Source organism: Rhinolophus sinicus, linkage group LG12 (genome assembly GCF_036562045.2).
Source record: "Rhinolophus sinicus isolate RSC01 linkage group LG12, ASM3656204v1, whole genome shotgun sequence".
Taxonomy (NCBI): Eukaryota; Metazoa; Chordata; class Mammalia; order Chiroptera; family Rhinolophidae; genus Rhinolophus; species Rhinolophus sinicus.
In genome coordinates this window covers 193,904-206,983 of record NC_133761.1, presented here as the reverse complement: position 1 = coordinate 206,983, position 13,080 = coordinate 193,904, and the positions used below count along the sequence as shown (strand labels likewise).

Here is a 13,080-nt window from a genome sequence, read left to right as displayed (position 1 = left end):
GGGTTCTAACACCCTGCATTTAGCCAGGGTTGCGGGGAACGTGGGCGCCATCTACACGACTTCTGTGGTTTTCTCCAGAATGCCTAGACACACTCAACTTTTCTAGAGTGAAAGGCATCCAGCGAGGTTCCTGTTTTTCACTATTACAGACAATGCCACAAAGAAAACCAGCAATTTGATCGCAAGTTACAGGAACCCTCTCCAACAAGTGAACTGTGTGTGAAGCCCCCCGAGCCCTAGGGAAGGTGGGTGGGCGCCTCCCCACCCCTTTCACTTCCTCCTGCTCCCCGTCTCTGGGAGTAAGGTGATACTTCTGCCCCTCACAGGCTCTGGCTCCTGTTGCATGGGCTCTTAATTCTCACAGATGCTGTGCCGTGGGCATGAGAGGCAGCGCGGCACTCTGCATTAGGCAGAGCCTCAGTTTCCCCAGGTGGAAAGGGCCTGCACGAAGATTGCTGTGGCAGTGGGTATGGAGGGGGCTGCTGAGACACTCAGGCCAGCGTGGACGTGTCCACACTGGGCCTCCCATCCCGAAGGCCAGGTGTCCGGTGGTCCTCTCGGCATAGTCTTGGGGATAGCCCCATGGTACAGGCCAAGAGGATGGTTGCAGTGACCACTGTCCTCCCAGGGGGCCTCTCCCACCTCAGTCCCACACTCCCGGGCAGTTTGCCTAGGCAGAGCTGAGAACTGGAAGAAATCGCACAGATTACCTGTCTGACATTCCAGGGAGCCTTGTGTGGGGGTGGATTTGTGGATGGAGGCGGGAGCTGCCCTGCTTAGCCCCCTTTGGCCTGGGGTGGTGTGGTGGCCATCGGTGGGACTCCACGAGCTGACCTGGCCTTCCTGGCGCAGCTGAGGGGCGACTCCTTCAGCTCTAGTGCACTGTTCCTAACTGGCTGGGAGGAAGAGGCTGCGTGGGGCTCGGTGAGATGCCCCTCAGTGAAGACAGTGCTGGGGTGGGGCGCCCACTGCAGTGGGGCCTGGCCCTCCCCACGGTCACCTCCTTTCTCTCAGAGGCAGTTGGGCTGCCCAAGGTCACATGGAGAACACCTTCAGGTGGCTTCCAGCAAGGAGTGCTGCCAAAGGGGCCTAGAGAGGGTCTGCGGCTTCATCACGGTGTCGCACCAGAGTTGGGGGGCTCAGGACCCGTGTGAGCTGCCACAGCCCAGACCAGGAGCCCTGCATCTCCTGTGTGTGCTACCAGGGTGCCGGGTGCCGGCATGGCCAGGTGTGCAGCCCTAGCCGTGCCTTCCTCCCTTTGCAGCCGGGACGGGGAGGGAGGCTCTCCAGGTCCTGCCCTGGGATACAATTTCACAGATGGCCTTCAAAAAAGAGAATCCCAAGGCAGCATGTGTTCAATTTGAGAAGCTAGTTGCTATTCTAGATTGTTTTTTGTAGGACATGGACATCAGACACTTTTTTGGGGGTAAAGTGACGGGGCAGATGACATCTCCTAAATTTCGCTAAACTTAAAACCAGGCCATGGCTCTGATGTCGGTGCCCACCTTGGAGAAGTGAAACGAGTCCTCAAGACCCTGGGAGCCCATTTCTGGGAAGCCTTGGCCCATGGATGGCTCCTTTGTTGTGGACAGGGTGGGGGTGGTCTTCTCTGTGGGTGCTTTCCCCTCCCACGGCTGGAGACTGCTGGCCGGGCAGAGGGCAGCCTGCCATGCTCCTCTCGCCTCATCTCCTGGGGTGGGCTGTTCGGGTCAGCTTCCCTGGTGAGCCCAGGGACTGATCGCAGAGGTGAAGGTCGCACCTTGCAGCCTCATGTGTGCATGTGTGCGATCCAGCTCTCTGGTGAGAGCCTGAGGGGGGCTGTGAGCAGCCAGCAGGGAGGGAGAGCCGAGCAGACGGCTCAGGGCTCTCCATGCTCCAGGGCGCCTGCAGGACCTGGACCCCAGCCTGTCTCGGTGCAGGGCAGCTGTGTCCAAAAGGGCAAAGGCAGGACGTGGGGCCCGGGCAGGGAGTCTGGACAGTTTGTGTCTTCCCTGACCCCAGCAGTCTGCAGAGGTGGCCGGCTGGGGACAGGCTGCCCAGAGAAGGGGTGCTGCCTGGAGAGCTCTCTCCTGGGCCTTGCTGCTCCCCAGTCCTGTGCCCAGGAAGCCTCCAAGGCCTGGCTCTTAGAGGAGATGGGAGGGACTTGATATGGCCCAGGACAGTTCCCTTCCAGAAAGACGGGGGCACTCCCTGAGCCCTGAATACAGGTGTGTCTGGAGGAAACCTGGGTCACTGAGTGTGAGAATGGGCTCCTGGGCAGTTGTGCTCAGCACCTTGTGGATGGAGCACAGCCCGGGCCCCGTGACCACACCAGTGCCCACATCGGGTCCTGGGCAGGACAGTCGTAGCAGATCCAAGCCAGACAGGCCACCTGGGCCTGTGTCCACATGATTGGGGCTCTACTGCAGCCCAGGATGGCACGGCATTGACTGGAGTGGCTAGGGAGCCTGGCAAGGAAGAGGCCCAGAGAGGCTGGGCTGTGAATTGCTGGGGTTGGAGGCAGGGCGTGCCCTTGGGGCCGTTCCGGGAAAGCCCGAGGAGAAGGTGCCTTTACCTGGCCCAGCCTGGGGCAGACAGGTCACCGTAGCCCTGGGGACCAGGCCAGAGCTGGGAGTCTGGAGAAGGTGCACAGAACGACTCCCAGAGGCCGGCGCCTGGCCCTGGAGGGGCAGCCTCCAGGAGCCCCAACTGCTGCCGCTCAGCTGCCCAGCAGTGCTCACTGTGGGCATGGGCTGGGCCTCACCTGCCAGCCAGCCGCCCGGAGTCCAGCCTGCCCCGCCCGAGCCAGCCTTAATGTGCTTCCTCTTCCTCCTCAGGCCAGTGGGAGCCACCTGATCGCCCGCCCAAGGCTCCTCCAAAGGGGCCACCCTCCTGAAGACCGTTCCAGACTCACTGCGCTCGGTGCCCGGCGACTCAGAGCCTCATCCCTGGGCTCCAGGTCTGGAACCCCAGGACTCAAGCACAGGCCCTGCCTTGGCCTCTACAGCTGCTGAGCCCGCCCTCCAGCCACACCTCCTCCTCAGCGCTGATACACTGACCCTGGAAGACACACCGAGCAGGGAGAGGGGAAGGACGGCCAGGCCATGGCTGCTCCCAGGCCCCACCCGGGCTCCTGAGGCCTGGAAGGCGAGGGGGCTTGCAGGACTCCCAGGGGCCTCTGCCCACCGCCTGGCCACCCTCCCCCCCGCCCCTTTGTTGAGGTGCCAGGAAGCTACAACTTTGTTATCTGGTGACTAGCTGCAGAGCTGGGACTGAGGCGGCCAGGTCCCACACTGCTCCCCACAGGCTGTGCACCCTGACCCCAAGAGGGAGGGAGGGAGGCCCTGCCCGGTGAGCTTCCAGGCTTCTGGGAGGCAGGCTGAGGTGCCCTCCCACGCTGCCCTTTCTGCCTGGGTCCTGCACCCCTCAGGGCTGTCTGGTCCTAATCACGGAGTGGAGCCTCCTGACCCAGCCTTGCCGGGGGCAGAGTGCTCTGAGCCTTGGGGAGGGGATGCCCCCGAGGGTGCCAGTCCAGTCAGCTGCCCCACCCCTCAGCCCCAGCCTGGCCCCCTCACTGCCCCACCTGGTGCCTCGAGCAGCCCCCCCAGCAGGCAGCCCCCGCCATGGCCGAGCACCTGGAGCTGCTGGCAGAGATGCCCATGGTGGGCAGGATGAGCACCCAGGAGCGGCTGAAGCACGCCCAGAAGCGCCGTGCCCAGCAGGTGAAGGTGTGGGCCCAGGCTGAGAAGGAGGCCCAGGGAAGAAAGGGCCACAGGGAGCGACCGCAGACGGAGGAGGCCGTGGGCAAGCCCCGGAAGCGGGTCCTCTTTCCTCCCAGCGTCACCCTCCTGGAGGCTGCTGCCCGGAATGACCTGGAGGAAGGTGAGTGTGGCTGACCTCAGGCCAGGGCACGGCCGGCAGCCCCATCTGTCACCCTGGCGCAGCCCTCATGAGATTGTCTTGTGGGGTCCTGGGGTCTGGCCAAACCTCTTAGCTGTGGGATCCCAGTGATGGGGCGGCAGGCAGGGAGGGGTCCTGCTGCTGAGGTGGGGCCCATGGCGGGGGTTCCTTGAGCCTGAAGTGCCTGGAGCTCAGCTCCAGTGGCCGGGGCAGGCCCGGAGCCTCCGGCCTGGTGCAGGGGAGCTGGACGATGTTCAGGAGTACTGGCCACTACCTGCTGGGGGCCTGTGTCTCAGCCTCTGTAAAGCAGCACACAGGGATGACCAGCTGTGCAGGTCAGTGTGGGAGCAGGGCCTCCAGCCAGGCTGGCCCCCAACACTTCTTCCTCCCCAGAACCTCCTGGTTTGAGGACAGGCCGAGCCTTTGGCAGACTCCCCGTTCTGCCTTGTACCGCACATGCTGTCCCACAGAGGCTCTTGAGGGCTCTTCCTGCCCCCCTCGAGGGTTGGGGCCTCTGGTGTGGAGGGCCAGGAGGCAGGGGGAGTGGAAGGCGTGGTGGGTGTGCCACAGGGAAGTGTTGGAAGGAGGGCGTGTCCTCGTGCTGCCTGCTGAGAGCACGTCTGGCAAGCCCAGGCCACCAAGGAGGTCCCAGGTGACCTTGGTGAGAGCCTGGGCCCAAGTTGGGACTACTGAAGAGAAGTGAGGGCAGAGACTGACTCTGCTCAGGGGGAGACCTGTGGGGGAGAGGGGCATGTGTGGGGGCCCGTGATCTGCAGGTGGGGAAGGCTGGGGGAAGCATGGGACACGGTGGGGACAGTCAGGAACCCAGCGGGGTCTGCTCTCACAGGAGGGGTCCATTCTGGGTCTGAGGGGTGGAGGGCCATGGTTCAGGAAGGGTGGGTCCTGCTGGGCGCTGGAGGCAGAGAGCCGCTGTGTGTGCCCCAGTGGGGCTGGAAGACGCCCAGTGGCTCCTGAGACCTTGGCCTGGTTCTGGTGTCCCTCCTGCACCTGTGCCATCACCTCCCTCATCCTGCCGTGCTCCCAGCCTGTAGCATAGCAGTCAGCCCAGGTGCCCTCAGGTACAGGGCCTGACCCAGACAGTGCTGGTTAACGGCAAGGCCTCTGCTCCTGCACCCTGACCACACCTCCCCTTCTTTCAGTCCGCCAGTTCCTTGCGAACGGGGTTAGCCCTGACCTGGCCAACGAGGATGGTCTGACAGCCCTGCACCAGGTCAGTTATGTGGGGGTGCTGGGGAGGCACTGGTGTGATGCCCTGCGGGGCTCTGGTGCTCAGGCTGCCCGGTTTGCAGAGCTGCATTGACGACTTCCGGGAGATGGTGCAGCAGCTCCTGGAGGCTGGGGCCAAGGTCAATGCCCGTGACAGTGAGTGCTGGACACCCCTGCATGCCGCAGCCACCTGCGGCCACCTGCACCTGGTGGAGCTGCTCATTGCCCGGTAGGGCCTGCTGGGAGCAGGTGGCCAGAGTGGGCACCTGTGTGGGAGGGGCTGCAGCCAGGCAGGGCAGGCAGGAAGGCTTTCCCTGCAGAGCCAGATGTCTTGTCCACACTGGCCTCTCAGAATCCCACTCACCCTTGCTTACTGCCTGTGTCCTGGCACGGACTGCAGGGCCTGGGCAGGGGTTGCAGGTGCTGCCACCCCAGGGAATGAGTCCCTGATGCTCACCTGGGTGTGTCCTCTTGCCAGGCACCGTTAGGAATTTGGGAAGTCCTTGGGGTTAGGCCTTGACCTCCAGCCTCGGCCTCCGGGCCTCCCCAGAGTCTGTACAGAGAAATGCCATCCTGGTCAGTGATGAAAGTGGAGTTGGCAAAGAGGGAGTGGGTACCTGGACACAGGTGGGGCCTTCAACAAGGAGGAGGACGAAGCAGGACAGGACTGCTGAACACCTGCCTCAGGGAATGGGAAGGTGCTCAGCGCCAACAGGACCCAGGAGTCCCCCCGCCAGGGTCCCTCAACTCTGACCCCTCCAGTAGTATAGTGGGTTAGGGGCTCCGGCAGTCTGTAGCCGTGTAGGCATTGGTGGGGGGTGCAGGGTCCCGAGGCAGTGGGTACGCACAGGCAGTCCCAGGTCTCACCCATTCCTCTCATAGCGGGCGCCCACCCTGTGTTCTGAGCCCCTCTCACATCCCACTGGAGCCCTGCTCCCTTCAGCTCTGGGCTCTCTCGGTGTCCAGGCTCTCCTCCCACACCTGCTCCCGGGGGCCTCGAGCTTCCCAGCACCCTCTGTCAGGTGGGCCCACTGTGCACACTCATGGGGACACATGGGTGCCGAGAACCTGGAGACAGGTGAGAGTGCAGGACTCCTACCTAGCTTGAGGACAGGATCCAGGGCTGAGGGGCAGCCAGATGGGCCGAGGGTCAGCCGGGGCCTGGGCTTCCTCATTGACGGCTCCTGTGTCCTGGAGGGCAGCCCTAGGCTGAGGGCTTCTGCAAAGGGAGGACCTGTGAGGGGGCTGGGGGCCTCCCTGGGAAGGGGTGAAAGAGGTCCTATGGCCAGCGCCGTCCATCCTCCCTGCAGTGGTGCTGACCTCTTGGCAGTCAACACTGATGGGAACATGCCCTACGACCTGTGTGAGGATGAGCAGACGCTGGACTTCCTTGAGACAGCCATGGCCAACCGCGGTGAGTGTGACCCCACATGCCTGCGGGGGGCGGGGTGGGGCCGGAGCCTGAGCCTATGGCCCTGTAGGCATCACGCAGGACAGCATCGAGGCGGCCCGGGCCTTGCCTGAGCGGCACATGCTGGAGGACTTCCAGAGTCTGCTGCAGTCAGGAGCTGACCTTGACGCCCCTGGGGACCACGGGGCCACGCTGGTGAGAACGCGGCCGGTGGGACACAGGTGCGGGAGGTTGCTGCTGGAGGGATGGTGGGACTCAGGGCTGGGTGGTTTGCCTGCAGCTACACATTGCTGCTGCCAATGGGTTCAGTGAGGCGGCTGCCCTGCTGCTGGAACACGGGGCCAGCCTGAGCGCCAAGGACCGCGACGGCTGGGAGCCACTGCATGCGGCGGCCTACTGGGGCCAGGTAAGTGTGGGGCTGGCACAGCTGGGGCTGGGGCAGCTGCAGAGCTAGAGTCTTCAGCAGCCTGGGCTTGGTGGCCCGCAGGTACACCTGGTGGAGCTGCTCGTGGCACATGGGGCCGACCTCAACGGGAAGTCGCTGATGGAGGAGACGCCTCTTGGTGAGCTGGGGGCTGCCTCCTCCCTGTGCAGGGGACCAGCAGGAGGGCTCCTGTGACCCTCTGCCCACTTTGCTGCAGACCTGTGCGGGGACGAGGAGGTGCGGGCCAAGCTGCTAGAGCTGAAACACAAGCATGATGCACTCCTGCGCGCCCAAGGTCGCCAGCGCTCTTTGCTTCGCCGCCGCACTTCCAGTGCTGGCAGCCGGGGGTGAGCGCCCCGCTCCCTGTCCCGCCCCCAGGCCTTTGCTCTGCCAGCAGCCGAGAAGTGCCAGCTGGAGCCCTGGGCAGAGTCCACAGGGCGGGTGGTGTCCTCCCCCCACCCTCACCCTGCCCTCCCCCAGGAAGGTGGTGAGGCGGGTGAGTCTGACCCAGCGCACCAGCCTGTACCGAAAAGAGCACGCCCAAGAGGCCATTGTGTGGCAGCAGCCACCACCCACCAGCCCGGAGCCACCCGAAGTGGACGATGACCGTCAGACAGACGCGGAGCTAAGGCCCCCACCCCTGGAGGTGAGCTCTGCTCTCACTGTGGGGCAAGTATGTGGCCCTGTGACCATGGAGCAGGCTACTGCCCTGTAGGGGTCACCCTTGTATCTGACTACCCTGCAGTGGGGGGGGGGGGAGCTCAGGGCCAGGGGAGGCCAGTGAGTGCCCTCCTAATAGTCTCTGTGGCCCATACCTCACAGGAAGAGGACCCTGAGGTGTCCAGGCCGCACAATGGCCGAGTGGGGCCTCCCCCAGGGCGACACCTGTACTCCAAGAGGCTGGACCGCAGTGTCTCCTACCAGCTGAGCCCCCTGGAGAGCACCACCCCCGATGCCCTGGGCCGGACCAAGGCCCACCACACCCTGGCAGAGCTCAAGCGCCAGCGAGCTGCTGCTAAGCTGCAACGTCCTGTGCCCGAGGGCCCTGAGGCCCCCGAGTCTGGCTTGCCTTTGGACACTGAGACACCCCAGCCCGAGTGCAGCCCCAGGGCTGGTGGAGACCCGCCCCTGCTCAAGCTCACAGCCCCCTCGGAGGAGGCCCCCATAGATAAGAGGCCGTGCTGTCTGCTCATGTGAGGGTCCTGCTGCCAGGCCCAGCCAGCAAGGGGCCTCCCCGCCTCCCCACTCAGAAATGGACCTGTGGCAGAAGCTGTACCGGGTGGGGGGGGCACCTGGCTGCACAGATCAAGTTTCATCCTGTGACTTGATAAAGGACCCTTCTGCCACCTGCACTGTGTATCTCAGCTGGGCCACCATCCCTGTGGTGGGGAGCTGCTGTTACTGGGCTGGGGTGTGCCGTCCGTGTGAGCACCTGTCTGGGGCCTGTAGGTGCACTCCTGGGCTCACTGGTGGTGGCCCAGCCCATGTGGCAGTGAGGCCCGTAGCCACTGGGCAAGAAGTCTGGCCCTTGCTGTCCCCTGCCTGCCCGGCCTCCTGGAGATTCCTCTGTAACTCTTTGCTTTCCTGAGGGGAGCAGGGAGCTTTGGAAGGACACTCCTTGAGGACCAGGACTGGGGGAGTCTATCCCAGAGCAGGGATCCTGGTTTGGAAAGGGGGGTCCGGAGCTAGGGGGTGAAGCCTTTACAAGGCTAGTGTCAGAAACCACCCTGGGGGGTGGGTCTCCCATTTCTGGCATGCAGCCTGATCCTGGGGCCTGGCTGCTAGCTTTTGCCTGGGCTGGCAAAGGGGGCGAGCAGTTGGCCACTCAGGCTCTGAGCTGGCTGGGCACCACGTGTCAGGATGACAGGGACCTCGAGTGGGAGGGCTGAGGGCACTGCCAGCTCGTCTGTCCATGGTGGGCAGCTTTGCATGGCCACCGGCCCTGGGTGGCATGGGTTCAGGTCACCTCCTGTTCCTGTCAGTCCCGAGTCTGCAGGGCCCGCCCTTCTCTAAGCATCAGTGGTTGGAGGGGTGTCCAACCTGGGGGAGGGCCAGAGGTAGGCTGCTTGTTAAATTTAGTGTGTGGGGCGGTGCAGCTGCCCACGGTCCACCTGCCATCACACTGCCACTTGGGCCCTGCTGCCAGGAGGCGGGCCAGGCTGGCTCCGCCTGGGGCTGGGCCCTTATTAACCAGTGCTCTTGCCTGGGGACCAGAGGGGCTGTCCAGCGCGCAGGGAGGCCGGAGTGGCAGAGAAGTGGCAGCAGAGTGGACAGGTGTGAGGTGAGAGGCCAGCTGCCTGGGCTCCTGTTGTCTCCTCTCCAGCCGGCAGGAGCAAGATTCCCCTCAGGCCACAGCCCAGCCAGAGGGCCAGCCGACCCTCCGACTCGCCGACCCTCCGATGCCTGCCTGTCCTGCCTGTGGGCAGCTGGCAGCCACCCCTGGGCAGGGCCTGTGGAGGTGGGGCCCTGAGGACCTATCGCTGCTGGCTTCCCACTCTCCCCACCAATCAGGAGCAAGTGGGAAGCAGAGCTTAGGTCACCCTTCCTGCCATGTGGTGCCGCCCCAAGGGCAGCCCCAGGTTGGTCTGGTGAAAGGGCAGAGCAGCAGAGGTGTCCAAGGGCCCTCCGCCAACACCCCAGCCCAGGGACTCGGGCCCCAGGGCCAGCCATAGGGCTTTCCCAGACCCTGGGCCTTGGCCACCAGCCCAGGAGGGGCCAGATGGAGCCCCCCTGTCGGAGTGCTTCACTCCCCTCCCCCGACACCCCCAGGATTCCTGAGGCCTGGTTCAGTTACCTGGGAGACTGGCCCAAGCAAAGATGGGGGCCTGAAAGGGCTGTTTGCACTGAGCCCTGCTGGGGTAAAGCTGAGGCCCCAGGCTCCATTTTCCCCTTGGAGCGCAGCCTGCCCACCTCTTCCAACCACCTCAGACGCTCAGCCAATCTCCCCTCCCCCAGACTCAGTCCCTCAGAGCTTCTTGAACTTTCCGGGCCTCCCTACCCCCCATGTGGGTCTCCTGCTGCCATCATGGGGACACTGGGCCTTGCCCCAAGCCCCGCCTGCCTACTCACCCAGTCCCTGTGGCTCCCTGGGGCAGAGCTGTACCGATGGGTGGGGCGGAGCCCGCTGGCCCCAGCTCCTCCTTCAGCCTTTGCTGTTCCTTTCAGTGGGGCCAGCAGGCTGCCGTGCAGAGGGTGCCCTCTTCCCTTGAGCTCGCTCCCCACACTCCTTCCCAGCCTCATCCACTGAGCCTGGACCCAGCTGCCCTCATCCCCACTTCTGAATCCCGCCATCTCTTAAGCCTCCCTCCTGCCTGGTCTGAGCAGGGCCTTGAGAGCAGGTGACCACAGCCAGGCTGCAATGAACGACCTGAGGGAAAAGGTGCTGACGCTGAACACCATGAACCTATGTGTTCAAAGGGTGGAGTATGCCGTTCGTGGCCCCATCGTGTTGCGGGCCCTGGAGCTGGAGCAGGAGCTGCGCCAGGTATGTCCCCGGGCCCCCCACTGCCCTCCAGGTGACACCTGAGCAATCCAGTCGGCCTCATCCCCAGCGTCGCATGGGACAAGGAGTGATAAGGCCCGTTGTCACTATCCTGCCTCCACTCTCCCAGGGCATAAAGAAGCCCTTCACTGAAGTTGTCCGCGCCAACATCGGGGACGCACAGGCCATGGGGCAAAAGCCCATTACCTTCCTGCGCCAGGTGAGGCTCGTACTGCCCCTGTGCCCCTCCCCTGTCAGCCCAGTGCCCTGGCCTCAGCACTCACTCCTCCCAGGTCTTGGCCCTCTGCGTCCACCCGGACCTCCTGAACAGCCCCGACTTCCCTGCGGATGCCAAGAGAAGGGCGGAGCGCATCCTGCAGGCCTGCGGGGGCCACAGCTTAGGTGGGAGTCAGAACCCGGGGGAGGGGCAGGAACTGGAGGGAGGCTGTGCGGGAGAGGGGTGGGCCAGCCCGCGGGAAGGGGCGGATCTCGCCGGGAGGGCTGCTAGAGGACTTCACGTGTCCTCCCCCGCCCCCTGGCCCAGGGGCTTACAGCGTCAGCTCCGGCATCCAGGTGATCCGCGAGGATGTGGCGCGGTACATCCAGCGGCGCGACGGAGGTATTCCCGCGGACCCCAACAACATCTTCCTATCCACGGGGGCCAGCGACGCCATCGTGGTAGGCCGGGGCCAGGGCAAAGGGACACCGTGGCTCTTTGTATGCAGCAGGGCGAGCCTGGCTCCTCTTGGCACAGCGGCGCGGGGGGTCGGGGGGCGGTGCAGCTCCCGGCCCCGCCAACGCCACCTCCCCATCCCGCCCGCAGACAGTGCTGAAGTTGTTGGTGTCCGGCGAGGGTCGCGCGCGCACCGGCGTGCTCATCCCCATCCCTCAGTACCCGCTCTACTCGGCCGCGCTGGCTGAGCTCAACGCTGTGCAGGTGGACTACTACCTGGACGAGCAGCGAGCCTGGGCGCTCGACGTGGCGGAGCTGAGGCGCGCGCTGCGCCAGGCGCGTGACCACTGCCACCCGCGTGCGCTCTGCGTTATCAACCCCGGCAACCCCACTGGTGCGCCGCCCGCCCCTGCCCCGCCCCCTCCCGGCCCCGCCCCCCGCCGCCCCGCGGAGAGCAGTGCGCGCTCTCGACTGACGGCGGACGTGCCGTGTCCCCTGCGCCCCAGGGCAGGTGCAGACCCGCGAGTGCATCGAGGCCGTGATCCGCTTCGCCTTCGAGGAGCGCCTCTTCCTGATGGCTGATGAGGTGCTGGCAGGGGAGCATGGGGTGGGCGGGGGCAGCAGCGGGCGCCTCCCGTAACGCCGTCGCCCGTCCAGGTGTACCAGGACAACGTGTATGCCGAAGGCTCGCAGTTCCACTCGTTCAAGAAGGTGCTCATGGAGATGGGGCCGCCGTACGCGTCGCAGCAGGAGCTAGCCTCCTTCCACTCGATCTCCAAGGGCTACATGGGCGAGTGCGTGTGGGCCCGGAGGGCCGGTGCTCGCAGACCCCGGCTGGCCGCCTCTTCCGGCCCTGCCCCGACGCCCGCCCTTGTCCACAGGTGCGGGTTCCGCGGCGGCTACGTGGAGGTGGTGAACATGGACGCCGCGGTGCAGCAGCAGATGCAAAAGCTGATGAGTGTGCGGTTGTGCCCACCTCTGCCCGGCCAGGTCCTGCTCCACGTGGCGGTCAGCCCGCCCGAGCCCTCGGACCCCTCCTTCGCGCAGTTCCAGGCGGTAATCAGGAGGGAGTGTGGAGGGGCGGCTGGGGCGGTGAGCGGACGAGGAGTGGGAGAGGGCGTGGCTCCCCCGCCCCGCCCCGGCCTGACGGGCCTTCGGTCCGCAGGAGAGGCAGGCGGTGTTGGCCGAGCTGGCGGCCAAGGCCAAACTCACGGAGCAGGTCTTCAACGAGGCTCCTGGCATCCGCTGTAACCCGGTGCAGGGCGCCATGTACTCCTTCCCGTGCATGCAGCTGCCCCCGCGCGCTGTGCAGCGCGCTCAGGTGTGGTGTGAATGGGCGGGGCGAGGCCCGCGGGGGTGAGGGGCGGGGCTGGGGAGCTCGGTTCTGACCGCCCGGCCCGCCCCTCGTCCGACCCCAGGAGCTGGGCCTGGCCCCTGACATGTTCTTCTGCATGAGCCTCCTGGAGGAGACTGGCATCTGCGTGGTGCCTGGCAGCGGCTTCGGGCAGCGCGAAGGCACCTACCACTTCCGGTGAGGCCCGGCCCGCACAGCCCCGCCTCGGCGGCCCCCAGTCCTCCGCTTACCTTCCTCCCCCTTTTAGAATGACGATTCTGCCCCCCATGGAGAAGCTGCGTCCCCTTCTGGAGAAGCTGAGCCAGTTTCACACCAAGTTCACCCGCGAGTACTCCTAAGTACTGCCGGGGACCAGGCCGGGCGACCCTGGACTGACAGTGCCCTTGGCCTCCGTGCGGCCTCTGGAACCCTCCAGACTTGCTGCCTGTGGGGCTGGGCCCCTGCCTCTCTGCAGGCCTCTAATAAAGCTGTGGCACCGCCTGACTGCTCCTGCCCACCGCCTCCGCCTTTGTCTCCTGATTGCCCTTCTGTGCTGGGGTTCAGTGCTGGCTTGGTGACCCAGCCTTAAGTGGAACACTGGTCTGCCATCAGGAGTGGTCAAGGAGTGCTTCCAGAAGGCGTGACCTGCTCC

The 13,080-nt window shown here is 65.1% G+C and overlaps 2 protein-coding genes and 1 long non-coding RNA gene across 6 annotated transcripts; 2 read left to right on the top strand and 1 right to left on the bottom strand.

The window, feature by feature from the left end:
• The first annotated feature begins 3,602 nt into the window (after nucleotides 1-3,602).
• PPP1R16A (protein phosphatase 1 regulatory subunit 16A) lies at nucleotides 3,603-8,293 on the top strand. Its single transcript, XM_074316618.1, has 10 exons — nucleotides 3,603-3,861; nucleotides 5,040-5,110; nucleotides 5,190-5,335; nucleotides 6,417-6,520; nucleotides 6,588-6,712; nucleotides 6,798-6,923; nucleotides 7,005-7,080; nucleotides 7,159-7,288; nucleotides 7,422-7,587; nucleotides 7,764-8,293. Exons 1-10 carry the CDS (start codon nucleotides 3,603-3,605, stop codon nucleotides 8,136-8,138), a joined length of 1,578 nt encoding a protein of 525 aa, XP_074172719.1. The 3' UTR covers nucleotides 8,139-8,293.
• LOC109437743 (uncharacterized) lies at nucleotides 3,714-6,422 on the bottom strand. 2 transcript variants are annotated; one of them, XR_002136288.2, is made up of 4 exons: nucleotides 6,206-6,422; nucleotides 5,564-5,659; nucleotides 3,967-4,178; nucleotides 3,714-3,851 (listed from the first exon to the last, which is right to left on the bottom strand). It is a non-coding gene; the product is annotated as an uncharacterized LOC109437743 (long non-coding RNA). The 2 variants fall into 2 exon arrangements; XR_012490731.1 differs by lacking the exon at nucleotides 3,967-4,178 and having other exon boundaries at nucleotides 3,719-3,851.
• A 796-nt stretch (nucleotides 8,294-9,089) lies between the features above and the next one.
• Nucleotides 9,090-12,943, top strand: GPT (glutamic--pyruvic transaminase). 3 transcript variants are annotated; one of them, XM_074316623.1, is made up of 12 exons: nucleotides 9,090-9,222; nucleotides 10,266-10,425; nucleotides 10,553-10,642; nucleotides 10,716-10,824; nucleotides 10,967-11,100; nucleotides 11,246-11,489; nucleotides 11,602-11,681; nucleotides 11,753-11,889; nucleotides 11,977-12,151; nucleotides 12,261-12,416; nucleotides 12,514-12,626; nucleotides 12,697-12,943. In XM_074316623.1, the coding sequence occupies exons 2-12, from the start codon at nucleotides 10,300-10,302 to the stop codon at nucleotides 12,785-12,787; spliced, it is 1,455 nt and encodes a 484-aa protein (XP_074172724.1). In that variant the 5' UTR covers nucleotides 9,090-9,222; nucleotides 10,266-10,299; the 3' UTR covers nucleotides 12,788-12,943. The 3 variants fall into 3 exon arrangements, with proteins under 3 accessions (XP_074172724.1, XP_074172726.1, XP_074172725.1); XM_074316625.1 differs by having other exon boundaries at nucleotides 9,104-9,222; nucleotides 10,359-10,425; XM_074316624.1 differs by having other exon boundaries at nucleotides 9,129-9,222; nucleotides 10,107-10,425.
• The last annotated feature ends 137 nt before the right edge of the window (nucleotides 12,944-13,080 follow it).